The 17,545-nt window shown below is 49.0% G+C and overlaps 1 protein-coding gene across 1 annotated transcript; it reads left to right on the plus strand.

Annotated features, from left to right (window-relative positions):
• The first annotated feature begins 877 nt into the window (after positions 1-877).
• MYCL (MYCL proto-oncogene, bHLH transcription factor) lies at positions 878-7,584 on the plus strand. The gene is made up of 3 exons (XM_032361570.1): positions 878-1,136; positions 1,472-1,976; positions 4,967-7,584. Exons 1-3 carry the CDS (start codon positions 1,056-1,058, stop codon positions 5,563-5,565), a joined length of 1,185 nt encoding a protein of 394 aa, XP_032217461.1. The 5' UTR covers positions 878-1,055; the 3' UTR covers positions 5,566-7,584.
• Positions 7,585-17,545: the final 9,961 nt, after the last annotated feature.

Below are 17,545 nucleotides of genomic sequence, written 5' to 3' on the forward strand. Positions count from 1 at the left end.
GCAAACAGAGGCTTGGAGTGACTTGACCCCACAGCTAGCAAATAGCAAAGCAAAGGCTTGAATGAAGTTTCTCAACTCCAAATGCCCCATTTTCTTTCCTCTAGTACTTTAGCTCCTACAGAGTGTTTTGTGTGTAGTGTGAGAGAAGGGAGTTCAACCCAGATCTAAACCCCGGGAAAAAATTCTCCTACTTACCACCAGTGCACCAGGGCTAAGTCTGTTTAACTTGTCTCTCTTGGCCTGGTACCTTCCCTACTCTATCTTCTTAAAGAAATCCTCACAATACCCTTGTAAGGTAAGTATTACCATCCTTTATTTTATAGATGAAACTGAAGCTCAGAAATGTTAAGTTTCATGCTCCAAAGTCCGGAACCTTCCTAGCTCGCTTCTCTGAGGTCCAGATCTGGACCACCACAGTAAAGAAACTGGCCAACAGGTGATAAAGAGGTTACCCGGGACCAGTCCCACTTCAGGGCTGAGGGCCGCCAGATGGCGCGGTGGAGGTGCGCCAGTTCCCGCAACCTACACCCGGCCGCAGAACACCTGAAATAAGGCAGCCAAGCTGGCTCGAGGGGCGGGGCAGGGAGTAGCCCTATTCCCTAGCCCGGAGTGGGCAAGGAGTGCGCCTTTAGTTTGCATGCCGGGGACCGCCCAAGCCTAGCTGAAGAGTCACGCCTCCACCAGACGACCCTCAAACTGTGTCAGTTCGCTGCCTGCCCCTGCACGACCCAGCGTGCAATTCATTTTGGGGATCCAGGGAATAGAGTAGAGCGGGAGAGAGCAGCCAGGAGGGGTGGAGCGGAGACTCCACTGCCCCCACCTGTCGGGGGCGGGGAAGGGGGCGGGGAAGGGGCGGGTCCTGCCCCGTAGGGTCCGCCCCCGGCCCCAGAGCCCCGGGCGCGCGACGAGATATAAGGCAGCCGGAAACAATGCGCCTGCATCTCGCGCTCCCGCGCCGATCCCGGGAGCGTCCGGGCTGTCGTGCGCGAGCGAGGGCGGGGGCGCGCGCGAGGGGGGCGCGCTTTTGAGTGCGGGGCGCGCGCTCGGCGGCGCGCATGTGCCTGTGTGCGGGCTGCCGGGCTGCCCCGAGCCGGCGGGGAGCCGGTCCGCTCCAGGTGGCGGGCTGCGGGAGCGAGGTGAGGCTACGGGCAGCCGGGAAGCGGGCTGCAGGCTGCCTCCTGGGCACCACGCGCCCCCACCCGGCCCGGCCGGGCCCTGGGAGCTGCGCTCCGGGCGGCGCTGGCAAAGTTTGCTTTGAACTCGCTCCCCGCAGCCGAGTCCGCGCGTTGTGAGCCGCTTCCCTCGGCGCGCCGACTCAGGGCTGGGCTTCCCGGGACGCGAGGGAAGGGCGCGGGCTGCCAGCCGGGAGGTTGGGAGGGACGAGAGTCTGGCAGCCGGCTGTGCAGGGGGACCTGGGGACGCCTTCTTTCCCGGCCCGCACCCCATCAGCCAGTCCCCTTCCCTCCCGCAGGGAGCGGACATGGACTTCGACTCGTACCAGCACTATTTCTACGACTATGACTGCGGGGAAGATTTCTACCGCTCCACGGCGCCCAGTGAGGACATCTGGAAGAAATTCGAGCTGGTGCCGTCGCCCCCCACGTCGCCGCCCTGGGGCTCGGGTCCAGGCGCCGGGGACTCAGCCCCTGGAATTGGTCCCCCGGAGCCTTGGCCCGGAGGGGGCGCCGGGGAAGAGGCGGAATCCCGGGGCCATTCGAAAGCTTGGGGCAGGAACTACGCCTCCATCATCCGTCGTGACTGCATGTGGAGCGGCTTCTCCGCCCGGGAACGACTAGAGAGAGCGGTGAGCGACCGGCTTGCCGCCGGCGCACCCCGGGGGAACCCGCCCAAGGCGCCCGCCGCCCCAGACTGCGCTCCCAGCCTCGAAGCCGGCAACCCGGCTCCCGCTGCCCCGGGTCCGCTGGGCGAGCCCAAGACCCAGGCCTGCTCGGGGTCCGAGAGCCCAAGCGACTCGGGTAAGGACCGCCCCGGGCCATCCAAGAGGGGGGCACCCCAAGGGTGGCCAAAACTCTGCCGCTGTCTGAGGTCTGGCATTGGGTCCTCGCGAGCCCTTCGGCCACCTCCCCCTTTCTCTGGCTGAAGCTGCCGGTGTAGCCCCCAGCGGTGTCTGTCTGGCACGTGGGTGTGTTAGTAAACAGTTTGAAGAAGTGGCGTGGGAGCCAGCGTCCTTTTGATGATGATTGGAGCCCCAGGGGACAAGGGAGACTGGGTGAAGCTTAGCGTTTAGAGAGGACAATACTAGGATTGGACTGTAGGGGATATCTGTCCTCCGGAGGCTGGAAGGGGTCCCTTAAAGGTCACTTGAGGCTTGAAGTTTTTTGTTGCTGCCACTTTCCCTGGGGAAACTCACACTCCCCTAGAGAGAGAGGAAGCTGAGGAGCCTTTTGTGCAAAGCCAAAGTCTTCACTATAAAAAATCTAGTTTCCTGTCTGCTTTACTTTAAAATGCCCATAATGCCCTCCCCTTGCACCATTCCCACCCTCTACCATTTGTGTCCCCACACAATCACCCACCAGACAGGCAAGAGAGCAATGAACGCTCCCTATTAACAGATGGAAAAACTGAGGCTTGGAAATAGGAAATCACTAGAACTAAGCCCCATCTTCTTTTGCCAAACCCTCCTTTGCAACCAGGCACTTCCTTGATGTTTCCAGGGTCTTCACGGTAGCTTATCCCGGAAGGGCTACACCTTGCTTTGTTGATTTGGTCTGAGTTGGAAAGATGTTCCTCTAGCTCCCACCTAATTTCGCCTGTGGCTCTGTGTACCTGCTTCCTTGCATTCAACAAATGTTCGCTGGCCCCTGCTTGGTACCGAGCTCTGAGCTAGGTGCCAGGATCACAGATACTGGGCTCCAGCCTCCTCCCCCACCCTTGGATGCAAATTTAAACCTCATGAAGGGCAGACTTTCAGCATCCTGCGCCACCAAACTATGCTGTTCTTCTCCTAGCCCTTACACCTCTACCCATGAGAGAGACTGGAGAGGGTGCTTCTCTAGGGTGCCAGCTTCAGGTAAATCAGGACCGAGAAAACTCTCGGTGGCTTTTAAAGAATAACTTCTACAGAACCGTTTGAGAGGGAACTGGGGAGTGGGTATGGAAGTTGTCGTACACTTGAAGGGAAAAATAAGGATAACAAGAAATTAAAAGTCAATTTTTTTCGGTCCACTGTGTTAAGGTCATTTTTAACCTGCTTGCTTTCAACACCAAGAGCTCGTGTTTGTTTAATGGCTGGAATGGGAGTTTTGAGTTCAAGAAACAAATAAAGATCTATCTCTACAAAAGCTGATGAGTGATAGAGTGGAAAAAGCATTGTCTGGGGAGTTTCGAGATCTTAGTTTGAGATCCAGAATATTACAAAGGTGATATGCGGACTTGGCTGATCTGGATCTCAGTTTCTCCTTCTGCACACCAGAGGGTTGGACTTGATTGTCCAGCTGAGACCATTTCCTTGTCTGGGTAGAGTTAGACCATCTCTGAAAAGAATGGTGTCTTACATTATTTCTTCCTTAGGCAAGAACCTTACCAGCTATGAGGTTAACACAAATATTAAAGGTTTGGGATGTGGGGAAGCCTCCTGAATCATTTTCTGACTTGCCCTTTAACCTGAACCTGTTTGCAAGCTCTTGGTTCACTCACAGGCCACATGGCCCAGAACAAAATGCAACAGATTGCAAACAATAAGGGGGGGGTGGGGAGAGTGACTGACGGCAAGGCTCAGCCAATAGGGTCTAGGGGCTGTGTAAAACAGCATTCCAAACACAGCTTAGCCAGCCAATCACAGGCCTTGTGGCCAGGAGGGCTGAATGGTCAGGTTTTATTAATGGAGAAATAATGCGATTGTCCACACAATGGAAGCCTTCCTGACAAAGGGGCTCAAGCATCCTGATATTCAAAAGAGGCCGAGAACCGAGCTCTTATGTTGTCAGACTGAAATGCATTAAGGTGGCCTTCTATGCTGGGGCGGCAAAATGCGTGAAGCAGGAAGGCTTTCCCCTATTTGCACCTCTCCGTGGTTGGGTAGCCAGGGAGACCTTTGAGGCAGGGAATGACGAGGGCATTTCCAGGCGTCTCCAGGTCCCTGGTGTTTTGGCCCCTTGTATTGGGACATTCTGCTGCTGCTCAGTTCCCTGTCCCCCGCAGAGGTCGCTTGGAAATGGTCGCTTGTACCTTTGTGAAGTTCCAGCAGCTTTTGCGGACATGCGATTACAAATCCAACCCTCTTTCTGGTCCAGGGAAGGGGGTGGGGCGGACGACCTATAAATGATGGATGACTAGAAACCCATTGAAACCAGGAGCAAAATGCTCCTGAGGGAAACCCGTTCCCTCCCCTCTGTGGGTGAGGAGGGATGGGTTGTAGCCCCCTCCCCCCCCTTCTCTGAATCTTCAGCTGAAAAGGATGGCAGAATAGAGAGGTGGGGGAATAATAGGATTTATAACTTGTGAAAAGTAACAATTCCCCAAGTGCAGACTGTGCTGGGCAGGAACAAAGGGCAGCTCTGCCCACAGACCCCTCATTTACAATTCTGATGGGGCATGAAAGAGCCCGACTGGGGGAGATCTTTAGAGCTAAACTTTGTCCCAGGCCGATAGCTCTTTCTCTCCATCCCCTTGGTGGGGGAGGGGAGCGCCTGGGCAGACTGGGGGCTGTTGGCTTGGGTCTGCCTTTTGTTCTTATCTAAGCCTTGCTGTGCAAAAGGAAATTGGAGAATATTTTCCTCCTTGCTTATTTCCCCTTCTTTCCTTCACGCTGCCCTTACCCCCTTACAAACGAACCAGTTATCTTTCTCTTCACTTCAATCCTTTTATATCTAAATGGGGGAAAATGTCAGTTCCTTTCCCAAGCCCCAGCCTAGGGTGGGTGTGTATGTGTGTGTGTGTGTGTGTGTGTGTGTGTGTGTGTTTCTCATGGGGTGTGTTTCTTCTCTGGATCTCTCTTCTTGGACAGAGGGTGAAGAAATTGACGTTGTGACAGTGGAGAAGAGACAGTCCCTGGGTGTACGGAAGCCAGTCACCATCACGGTGCGGGCAGACCCTTTGGACCCCTGCATGAAACACTTCCACATCTCCATCCATCAGCAACAGCACAACTACGCCGCCCGTTTTCCTCCGGAAAGCTGTTCCCAAGGAGGGGCTCCAGAGAGAGGTCCCCAAGAAGAGGCTCTGGAGAGAGATGTCCCAGAGGAAAAGGAAGAAGAGGCAGATGAAGAGATCGTGAGTCCCCCACCTGTAGAAAGCGAGGCTCCCCAGTCCTGCCACCCCAAACCCGTCAGTTCCGACACTGAGGATGTGACCAAGAGGAAGAACCACAACTTCCTGGAGCGCAAACGGCGGAATGACCTCCGTTCTCGGTTCTTGGCCCTGAGGGACCAGGTACCCACCTTGGCCAGCTGCTCCAAGGCCCCCAAAGTGGTGATCCTGAGCAAGGCCTTGGAGTACTTGCAAGCCCTGGTGGGGGCCGAGAAGAGGATGGCCACGGAGAAGAGGCAGCTCCGATGCCGGCAGCAGCAGCTGCAGAAGAGAATTGCGTACCTCAGCGGCTACTAAGTGACCAAAAAGGCCGACTGCTCTGTCTTACAGAGACCTGAGTTTATTTTTTCACCTTCCTTCTCCCCCTTAGTAATTTGCACATTTTGGTGATGGTGGGACAGTCCGAACAGTACCTTCCAGAATGCAGTGCAGCTGGCGCACACACTCCTAAGGGCTCGCATTCTCGGAAACCTTGAAGCCCAGCGCTCCCTCTTCCCCGACTCACAGGAGCGCTGGGTCTTCTCTGGCACCTCGGGCTTCTCAGGCAGGCAGCTGACCGAGGAGACTTGGGGGCTGCCTAGCTCACTAGCTCGGAAGAAAAGCCTGACAGATGCTATGCAACAGGTGGTGGACGTTGTTGGGGGTGGGGGGGCTCCAGCCGGCATGAAATCTCACACTCCGGATGAGCTTTAGGCTGGGAAAGGATGCTCCCGCTGGTGTCTCTGGGGTGATGCTAGGACAGCTGGGCCCGGAGGCTCTCCCTGAGGCTCTTCTTTCCAGGAGACACACGAGCTGTCTTGGGTGAAGACAGGTTCACAGACTTGATCAGCATGGACCATTACCTCACTGTCAGACACTTTACAGTAGCTGAGGAGTTGGAAAATTTATATATACTATATACATATATATATGTGCATATATTCATATATATATATGTAATGATATTAGCCAACACCCCTCTTCCCAGTCTAAATGCTGCGACCTTGAGAACATTTAAAAAGAGTTTGGCCTCTAGATTCTTTGTCTCAAAGCCCTCTGGGCCCTTTCCTCTGAGGGAGAAACCATTCTGTCCCCACAAGGGACTTTTTTGTTTCCTTCTGCCTTTGTTATGCAATGGGCTCCATAGCACCCCTTTGCCACAGGTCAGAAATATTTCCCCAAGATGCTGGGAAATGGGTCCTAGCCTGCAGCCGGGGGAAGGCTTGGAGTCCTGGCTGGGAACTGTTATCCACCCAGGTGTTTTCCATCTTGGAATCTTCTCTCAAGGCAGATGTCAGGCACCTGCGGAGGGGGAACTCTACCACTTCCTCTTTCCCACTTCCCTCTTCTCTCCATGCCCGCCCCGGTAAGTCTGAAGTTCTACTAGAACTGTGCAAACTGTCCTTCTAGTGCAACTCCAAGGAGCTTGCTTGCTGGCTCCAGAGCCACCCTCGGGCCCCATGCCAGCCTGCCATGAGTCAGATCTCTTTCCCGGCGTCTGGGCCTTGCTGAAGTTCTTGCTAGGAGAGCTGCTGGGACTCATCCAGTCCTCCAGAAGGTGGACTAGTCTCCTGGTGTGTTTTAAAGGAGCTTCCAGGAGCGCTGCTTAGCCGACCATGGATTTGGCCCCAGGTGAACTTAGTACGTCCAAGTGGATTCCAGGTGCAGCATCCAGTCTGGAAAGGCATCCAACCCAACAGGTGTCCTGTGGGCAAACTCAGGAGCCCCTAAGCCTGGCCTGGAAGAAAGATCAGCTCCTCCAGAACCCTGCCCAGGGCAGCAGGTGCCTACTGGCTGTGGTTTTGAAAGCGGGGGAGGGGAGGACAGTAGAGCACTCTCTGCTGCTCTGCAAAGCCAGCTGCTACTTCCAAACTTATTATGCACAGTGGTCTGTTTCTGAGGTTGCTTCCTGGCCTCAGAGAACCCCAGTGGAAGTTTGGGGAACCTCTCTACTTCTGGAGTACGGTTTTCGGGAGCCAGCTGACTTCTGGAATTGTGTTTGGAGAACAGGTGGGATAAAGGTTACTGATGTATCACCTGAATAGCTTGTGTTTTATAAGCTGCTGTTGGGTATTAGGCTGGGAGCAGTGGTTTGTTTTATTTGTTTTTTTTTTTTTTTTAATACTGTATTTTTGTATGCCTTTTGCAAAGTGGTGTTAATTGTTTTTGTACAAGAAAAAAAAAGACAAAACTCTTGGGCAATTCTCCTGTTGCAAGAGTCTGATTTATTTCGAAAGACAAGTTTACCTGAAATTTTGTATTTAGTTGTGATTATCAATTGCCTGATTTTAAAATGTTGCCTTGTGGGACTTCCGCTAATAAAAGATTTCTCAAACATATCAGAGTGGGGGCACCTTATGCCAGCCAAGTCCCCCTGAGCCAAGGGAAAGGATTTCAGGGTAACCACCAGTGATCCAGAAGGTTACATTTCTCTAAACCATGTTGCTAACCAGGTCATTCCACTTTGGGTTCCTGAAATGCCATTTCAGACAAGTCTAAACAATGTCGGTTCAGTACTTGGTGAACGGGAAATCCTCTTGTGAATTGCAAGGAGTACTGAATTTGTACTTTGGAAGGTTTGAAATCCCAGTTCCACTACCTGATTTGTTCTGTGCCTTTTAGCGTTACCTCTGTGACCCTTTGTTTCCTTATCTGTAAAATGGGGATAAATACTATGGTGCGGGGTGGGAGGGTGGCAGGTATTAATGAAGTAGTAGATTTTAAGTCTTTTTCTCTTTCTTTATTTTAAAATTTTTAATTAACATATAATGTATTATTAGCCCCAGGGGTACAGGTCTGTGAATCGCCAGGTTACTCTTTCTTTCTATCTTTCTTTTAGATTTATTTATTTGTGGGGGGACAGGGCAGAGGGAGAGGGAGAGAGAGACCAAGCAGACTCTGCACTGAGTGCTGAACCTGACTCGGAACTCGATCTCACGACACTGAGATCATGCGTGACCGGAACTGAAACCAAGATTTGGATGTTTAACCCATGCACCACTCAGGCACCCCTAAACTCCTTTCTAGAGTATAAAGACTTATATTCTTCAGGGTGGTACCATTCTTACCTTGATGACCTGATGACTTTGCAGGATGTCTTAAAGATCCTCAAATATTTTGTGTTGTAAATTATTTTTACCTTCTCCCTCAATTAATGAAAGAAAATGAAGACTCCCCTTCCCCCTCATCATTCTCATAAACTTACTGTTGATGCAAGAAGGGAGAATTGAATCAACGCCATTCCCGACAGAACATCACGTATGCCAAAGGACTCTGCTCCCTCTTACATATGACATCACAACCAGCTACTTGTGGGGGCCAGGGAGGAGGGAGACTGAGGTTCTAAGACTGAAAACAAAACTGCCCAAAGTGACAGGGCTAGTAAGTAATCGAGCTGGGACTGAAATCCATTTTTGTTTGTTTGTTTGTTTTTGTTTTAAACTTTATTTATTTATTTATTTGATAGAAAGTGGAAGTGAGAGAAGCAGGCAGGCTTCCTGCTGAGGAGGGAGCCTGATGCGGGGGCTTGATCCTGGTACCCTGGGATCATGACCTGAGCCAAAGGCAGATGCTCAATGACTGAGCCACCCAGGAGCCCCTGAAACCTGCTTTGCCTATCTCCACAGCCTGAGGTCTTAATCATGGCATTAATAACAACAGCTTGTTTTGTTAGCATGGGGTGTGTGGGGGAGGTAAATATGGAATTCCATCACTTAACTGCTTGTTGGAATTGTCTTTCCTTGGGGCCATTGTGCCTGCTACTTACTGAGAGGAAGTGGAACAAATGTTCCATGACCAGGCACTGTGCTGCAGTTGTGACCTGGGTGGGTTAGTCTTGCCCCAGAGAGGCCCCTCCTGGGACTGGGAAAGGCCAACAGTTGCTGTTTGGAAAGGCCATGAGCATCATGGTTGGGGGAGGCCACCTTGCCTCAGCTAATCCTTCCTTACAGCTCAGACCTGTTCGGTATTGCCTGCCTGCTTGCCCTCTCTTGTAGGGAGCCTGAGTAGAGCCAAAAAGCTCCTATAAATTCCTCACATTTGCAAAGTGACAAGGTCACATAACAAAATCAGAATCCCAAACCCAGTCTCCCATCAGATAAACTTTCCACTCCATCCCTGGTGCGTCCAGGTCACCAAACCTAGTTTGTAAGTAGCTATTTGACAAAAAAAAAAAAGGCTTGCATTGCTGGGATTCTCTTCTTAAAACTCCAGTTCCCTCTTTCAGTTCTAGTCACTCTGCTCCCAGTACACTTATCCTACATCTTTGATGCCATTTATCAAGAGACTACTTTGTTGGACTTCTCTCCTTTTCCTAGCCTTGAAAGAATTCAGGAGCCCTCTGTAAAATCATAGGGACCCCTAGATATGGGTACTGGTGTTAGTTGTTTTACATATCTTACTTCTCACAATAACCTAGGGAACAGGGTGGCATCAACCCCATTTCACAGATGAGCAAACTGAAGCTCAGACGCATTGAAATCATTTGTCCAAGCCCACACAGCTAGTGCCAGCCGCCTTGTCTCCAGCTCTGCTCCTCTGAGTCCAGCTCTGCTGAAAAAGGAGTGGGAATAAAGCCATCTCCTGGGGGGAAGGGAGGGTGTTTCTGGAATGTGAAGTATTTTAAGCTCCTTCCTAGCTCATTTCTACAGACTCCTACCTCTATCTTTGTCTGAAAATAGCCAGGAGTTTATTCCTGGATTTCAGAGAACAATTTCTACAAATTAGGTTTGACTCTGAATTGTACACCTAAGGGACTGGGCACCCAACCCAAGGACATGCACGTGGACAATAAAGGGGCAGCTGAGAAGCCACACTTAGTGTAGAAAAGAAAGGTCACCCTCCCCGTTAGACAATAAAAGGCTAACACGTGTGCTAATTCCCGCCCCTGTGGAAAGCTATTTTGGGGGGACTGAGACAGGTTGAACTACCTTAGATGTGCTGAATTTGTGTAAAGGGCTCCGGGGGTTGAGATATTCAAGAATATTCACTTGAGAAGGGGGAGGGGACGATGGGGATGGCTTTGTTGCTCTAGAGGGTGATAGGAGGGAACAGAAAGAGGTTCTTTCTGAGGATAAGATAGCCAGTTGGAAGATGATTGATGAGTGGGTGTCTGACTAGGGAGGCCTGGAGGGGAGGTGTCTAAGTGTGTCAGCCGAAGTTCCGCTGGGGGGTGAGCATTTCTACTTTAAGCCCGGTGGGCTGCTCTTGTTAATGTCTTTATTTGGAACTGCTGCCAAAGGGATCAACTGTATTAACGTTACCATTCTTTGGGCCAGGAAATGTAAATATGTTCTTAAAGTCTCTAATCAGGTGAGTTATTAAATAATTAGACTCAGTGCCAGGGGCCCAGTAGGTGCCCAGGAAGTGTTGGATTGCCTTTAAACCTGTAGGAAGCGGTACAGTTCAGTGGTCTCCCACACCCAACAGGTCTTAGTTCCAAATCTGGCTCTGCAATTTCCAGCTGCACCTTTGCCACCACCTTGGGCAAATTATGACCTTCTCTGTGAAACAGGTCTTAATAATAGCATCCACTTCATGGGGCTGCTTTGAGCGGTAGTAAGTGTTCAGGAAATGATTAGTGTTTTTCCAAGCATTTAGCAAGCCACACCTAGAATACAGATTAGTCATATCTGAAAAGCGATGGAAGAGACTGGTAGAATAAGGAATCTTCCCAGAAGGAGTACTTAAAGTAATGTGGGGTGCACAGAGTGATACCTCAAGAGTAGCCAGAGTCTGGGGAGCCTGAGCTAGGCACAGGGGGAAAGTGAGGCACAAGACCTGAGCTTCCAGCTGGTCCACAGCATCCCACGACCCACGACAGGCAGAAGCTGTGAGTCTGGGATGCTGTGGCACCTGTGGGCCCTCCCTTTGTCCTTACTGGGCACTGCGGGGTTAACTGAGCTGGGGTTAACTGACCCCATTTCTCCAGGTAAACCCTCAAACGTCTGTTTTGTTCAGGCAGTGACTCTCAAACTTGAGTGTGCATTAAGGAACCCCCCTCCCGCCCCCCACTCCCACCTGATACAGTAGGTCAGAGCCAGGAATATCCATGCCACTGACAAGCAAGCAGGAAGGTGGAATCCTGAAGAACACTGGAATGAGGAGTTGGAGACAGGTCCTGTGGAGATTAAAAAAAATACATCTATCTATCTATCTATCTATCTATATCTATATATATATCTCCATAGAAGGTGGTGTAGATGGTATAGTATGATGGTTGAGAATAGGGATTTGGAGTTACTACCTGTGTGATGTTGGGCAAATTCCTTAGCCTCTCTGAGCCCTAGAAGATTCCTTCTTCCCTGAAGTGGATATGATATTAATACCTGCCTCACAGGACTGTTGTAAAGATTCAACAGGTAATTCTACATAAAACACTTAGAATAGTGCCCGCCGCACAGTGAAAACAGTGGTCTATGAAGCTAGGCTCCTTGTGGAAGTTCATGAGCGTGTGAACACGATCATGAGATAAGGTAGTACACGTCTCAGACGAGGGCTACAGGCCTCAGAAGGGGAAGAAAGCACTTTATTTGGAGTCATCAAGAAAGTTCTTGGTGGAGATACTGTGACTATAACTGGAACTGGAAATCTCTGCAGCATGTAGCCGAATGAAGAGGAGGAAGGTGTTCTGAGCTGAGGGACTAGTTTGGGGGGAGGAGGGGATGGGGGAGGTTGTATAGAGTCTTGGGGAATGGGGAAGAATCTGGTCTGATGTGCTGGCTGGGGTGGTCATATTTTTACAAAACAAGAGCTGCACGGGATTTCTGAGAGGACCCTTTTGATTGTCAACTTCCTCAGTGGTTCTTTGAAATAGGGAAGTCAGGGAAAGAAACTGACTGTAGCTTGGGACACCGTGAGGTTTGCGGTGATGGGGTCATACAAAATAGAGCACCCAACAGGAAGCTGAGGATGTGGTACGAAAGCTTTAGGAAGGGGTTTGCAAGGAAGGTACAGATTTGAGACTCCTCGGGATATAAAGATGATGAAGGCCCAACCTGCTGAGCCAGGAGAAAGTAAAGGGGCCAAAGGAGACACAGAAGAGAGAGCTTGAAAGAGTTATGAGATCAGGACTGGACGGGAGCTCTTTATGGCTTTTTCCCTTTTGTACTTCCCCCCACTCTGATCTTACAGCCTTTGGGGCTTCACTGTGGGTGTGCAGGCCCTCTTAGACAGCTGAGAAGACCGGAAGTGAGCCCCCTCTGAGGACATTCTGATGGGCTCTGGAGAAAACCCTGTAACTCAACTTTAGGTATAATAGAAACCCTACAACATGGTGAGCTCCACTCTGGTGAGGGGAACCTCGCTTGTTTTGAGCTCCCAATTTTGAATCGACAATTCGCCAGTGGAAACAGCAACCAATGCAAAGTATTGTGATGATTCCCAGGCACTCAGCTGGGTTGTATCTTGTCCCCCACCCAACTTGTGTCTATCCAGAACCCATGAATGTGACCTTGTTTGGAAATAGGCTGTCTGCAGATGTAATCAAGTTCAGATGATGTCATAGTGGATTAAGGTGGGCTCTAATTCAATGACTGGCATCCTAGGGAGGGAGAAATGTGGAAGAGATACACACAGAGAAGATGGCCATATGAAGACAGAGGCAGGATTGGAGTCATGCTGCCACAAACCAAGGAATGTCAGCAACCACTGGAAGCTAGAAGAGGCAAAGAAGGATTCTTCCCTAGAGGGAGGCTTGGGACCGTGGCCCTGGCCACCCCTTGATTTTGGGCTTCTGGGGTCAAGAACTGTGAGAAAATAAATTTCTGTTGTTTTAAGCCACACAGTTTGTGGCAATGTGTTATAACAGCCCTAAGAGACCAATACAGGCACCAAGTTCATCATAAAATAATCCTACAAGATATATATTTTATTTGGGGGACCTAATTAGTATGGGGATCAGGCTGAAAAGGCACCTAGGGTTGTATAAAAAGCTAGTGTTTGTCTTCAACTCAACAAAAACAGATGCTTCAGACCTCCCATGACACATTCCTCCTTCTGTCCTATCACAGCATCCTCTCGATTTCCATGTTGAACATTTAAGCTTTCTGGATGCTTCACTTTGAATCGCCCTTCGACTCCAATGGCTTCACTTTTAGCCTCTTCTAACAAATTTTAAGTAAATTATTTAAAATATACAGAGGACAAGAAGTAATATAATGAACACTAGCGAGTCAGATATCCCCTCTACCTCTATGCATTTCCCCCTTTCTCTTTTCTGGCCATGTTTCCATGCCATCCCACCCCATGTACTGCTCTCAATTTTCTTTTTATTTTTTAAAAGATGTTATTTATTTATTTGACAGAGAGAGAGACACAGCAAGAGAAGGAGCACAAGCAGGGAGAGTAGGAGAGAGGGAGAAGGAGGCTTCCCGCTGAGCAGGGAGCCCAAGGTGGGGATCAGGATCCCAGGATCCTGGGATCAGGACCTGAGCAGAAGGCAGATGCTTAATGACTGAGCCACCAGGCACCACTGCTCTCAATTTTCTTTCTTTTTTTCTTTTTTAGATTTTATCTATTTATTTGAGGGTCAGAGATTACAAGTAGTCAGAGAGGCAGTCAGAGAGAGAGAGAGGAGGAAGCAGGCTCCCTGCTGAGCAGAGAGCCCCATGCAGGATTAGATCCCAGGACCCTGAGATCATGACTTGAGCTGAAGGCAGAGGCCTTAACCCACTGAGCCACCCAGGCGCCCTTGCTCTCAGTTTTCTAAAGATGCTAAGACTGGTGCAGAGGTTGTCCAGCCTGATTATATGTCTGTCCTACAGACAGACACTGTACAACATGCACGCATTAGAGATAATAATTAGGTGGCTGGCTGTGGACTATCAGAAGGGGAGGCAAAGAATTATTACCCTCCAAGTGATATGAATGTCCCTAGTTTCTTATTCTTAAATTTTAGATATGCTCTGGACTGAAGCCATCCCAGCATTTTTACCTTTTCAACTATCTCTTTACCCCAAATAATCTGTAAGCAGTAGAGTATGGGAGGTGGGCTTCTCATTCTCCACCTCTAGATATACAATATACCTTAAGTGAGAGACTCTCTTTCCTCTTTAGTTATCTTTCAAAATATATTGAGCTACTTCCCATCAGGCCTCAGAGAATGGGGAGAGGGATCAGGGCTAATACTTGGGCATAACTACAAATAGCTTTCTTTTCTCTCTCTCAATCTCTCTCTCTTTTTTTGTAATGACTTATTTTATTTTTTTAAAACATTGTATTTATTTATTTGACAGACAGAGATCACAAGTAGTCAGAGAGGCAGGCAGAGAGGGAATGAAACAGGCTCCCTGCTGAGCAGAGAGCCCGATGCAGGGCTCGATCCCAGGAGCCTGGGATCATGACCTGAGCTGAAGGCAGAGGCTTTAACCCACTGAGCCACCCAGGCACCCCATGTAATGACTTATTTTAGAGAGGGAGTGAGGGAGGGGCATAGGGAGTGGGAGAGAAAGAGAATCTCCAACAGACTCCCTGCTGAGCAAGGAGCCTGCCCTGGGGCTTGATCCCACAAACCTGAGATCATGACCTGAGCAGAAATCAAGAGCCAGTCACTCAACTGACTGAGCCACCCAGGTGCCCCCAAATAGCTTTCTTGGCTCCCTTTGTCACCTTTTGTTTCCTCATTACTATGCAAATCTTCCTATAAGAGGATTTTATGTTTTTAAAATAAATTCTTATTAATTCTTGGTCATAGACTTCAATTTCCCAATTTTCCCTTGAACTTAAACCTACCAATGAGGGTTTCAAGTTACAGATTATCTCGAAGGAACTATTCTTAGTATAATTTAGAGTTCAGAACATCATTAGGGAGACAAACAGAGGTACAAAGGAAATAGCCTAAAGGTATTTAAAAAATATGTTCCTATTCTCTTGGGGTAGGACTGGTAGAATTAAAGCAAATGGAAACGGTTTGTTGTTTTTCTCACCTCTCCTGATTTGTTTTGGACCACGGGCTCCATTCTGATTTAGGAGTCTTTCCTGCTCAGCATTTCAGTGATAATTCTCCCCATGGTCTATAGGATCCCTGTTCTCTTTGTTTCTATAGCAACAGTCCCGTGTTGCTTGGCTAGAAGCAATTTGCTGCTGCTGTGGTGAAGCCCCATTTTTTCATTCCTTTCTCCCCAGTTGCCTTGGTAACCAGCTTCTCCCTCTTTGGGTCTCTCAGTGGTAAATTCCACCCCCCTCTTTTTTTCTCTCTCTAGTAACAGTCACCTGGTCATGACTTGGACAGTGCTTTACCATCTGTGAGTGAGCACACTCTGTCATGGTCAGATTGTCATCATGAAATTAGCCTCCCTTTTGCTTTATTTGCATCATTTCTCCTGCCTGCCATCTTTCTAGTGGTTGTCATGGTAACCGTACCCTCTGAAAGTCTCCAGGCAAAGGCTCTACAGTTAACAACCATCATGTGAGAGTGTCTGCCAATATACGGCCACACATCTCGATTTTAAAACCAGCCCCAGGCGGATACCACAAATTGGAGAGAACAGGCTTTTGATCAAAGCAGACTGGATTGAGAAAAGGAGGGACAGGGTACCCTAGGTTCTGATGTTCTCCAAACATACATGTGGCTACAGGTTTTAGGCTGGGTCTGCAAGAGTGGCCATTATGCCAGCAGTGATCCAAGCAATGGAGAAATGTATCGACACTTATTCCAGGCAGACCTATCATATGCTCTAAACTTGCAGGGGGTAATTTCTCTTGCCCAAGGGATCCGGGTGATATGACCTGAGAGCTAGGCAGAGACCAGTGATCTCAGGCAGAAAAAAAATTAACCCTTAAATTGGTTAACAAGGGGTTAGTAGAATGTATATTTAGGTAATTTACATGGTCTGAAAATTTCTCTGGCCTTAGGTTGTTGCTCTTACCTCCTTAGTGAGGCAGATGGTGTGTTACCGTTATAATAATACAAAGTGTTCAACAAATGGTGGTCATTCTGTGCTAGGGTGTTGTAGCAGGTACTTTTCAGATATAACTTCAATTTATCCTTATGACAGTCCTGAGAGGTATTTCATGATAAAACTGAGGCTAAAAGGTAAAGTTAATTGTGTGAGGTCACACAGCAGCTGATAAGTAGCAAAACTGGGATTTGAACCGTGGTCTATGATTTCAAAGCTTGCTCTTTCTTTCTTAGATTTTATTTATTTGAGATAGAGAGAGAGAGAACATGAGTGGGGGAAGAGGGACAGAGGGAGAGGGAGAGGAAGAAGCAGACTCCCCCCACCGAGCAGGGAGCCTACTGTGGGGCTCAATCCCAGGACCCTGGAATCATGACCTGAGCCGAAGGCAGATGTTTAATTGAGCCACCCAGGCGTCCCAGGTTGTAGGGTTTCCTGAATTTTGGTCCTCTGGTCTCCACTTTAATTTGAGGGTTACTACTCCTTTACCCTTTCTTCCTTATTTTTCCTCTTCATATTTTGTGGGTTGTTTACTTGCTGTTCTTAACCCATTTCTTGCATTCTTTTCACCAAAAAGGAGAAAAGTTTTGTCCCGCCTTCTGATTGTGTCTGGCTTTGCGTTTTGGGATAAAAATGTTAGAGCAGCCGCCCTTGCCTGAGAACTGGGCAGATATCTGATCCTGGAGAACACCACACATCTATCTAGCTCACTGGCTCTAGCAGTAGATAGGCAAACCATTCTCCTTTCCGTTTAACAATTATTGGGTATCTTTCTGTATCAGACACTGTGCTAGGCACTGGAGATACAGCAATGACCTAGGCAGAATCTGTTCCTTGCCTTTATGGAGCTAACAGCCTGGAATGGAAATCAGACAATACACAAGAAATCAGTATATAGGGGCGCCTGGGTGGCTCAGTGGGTTAAAGCCTCTGCTTTCGGCTCAGGTCATGATCCCAGGATGCTAGGATCGAGCCTCGCATCAGGCTCTCTGCTCAGCAAGGAGCCTGCTTTCCTTCCTCTCTCTCTGCCTGCCTCTCTACCTACCTGTGATCTCTGTCAAATAAATTAAAAAAAAAAAGAAATCAGTATATATTTTTATATTGTAATTAGTGGTATGAAGAAAAGAACTAGGTGCCGTGAAAGAAAAAATAACAGGGATAGACTTGAGTTAGGACTGCCATCCCTCATTTAAGAGAGGAGATAGTTTCTAAAAAAATCAATCTTTTTAATAAATCGATAATCAGTTATTAAAAAAAAAAAAAAAACAACCAAAAAGGAGAGAGGAAGATTGTCGAGCCTCTGATACCAGCAAGCTGATGACAGGCATGTCGAACCTTCTTCAGCTTGGAAACCGTGGTCTCGCCCCTCCCACCCCTCCTCCTGTCCTCCTCGCGGAACCCTA

This window comes from Mustela erminea, chromosome 10 (assembly GCF_009829155.1).
Source record: "Mustela erminea isolate mMusErm1 chromosome 10, mMusErm1.Pri, whole genome shotgun sequence".
Lineage (NCBI taxonomy): Eukaryota > Metazoa > Chordata > Mammalia > Carnivora > Mustelidae > Mustela > Mustela erminea.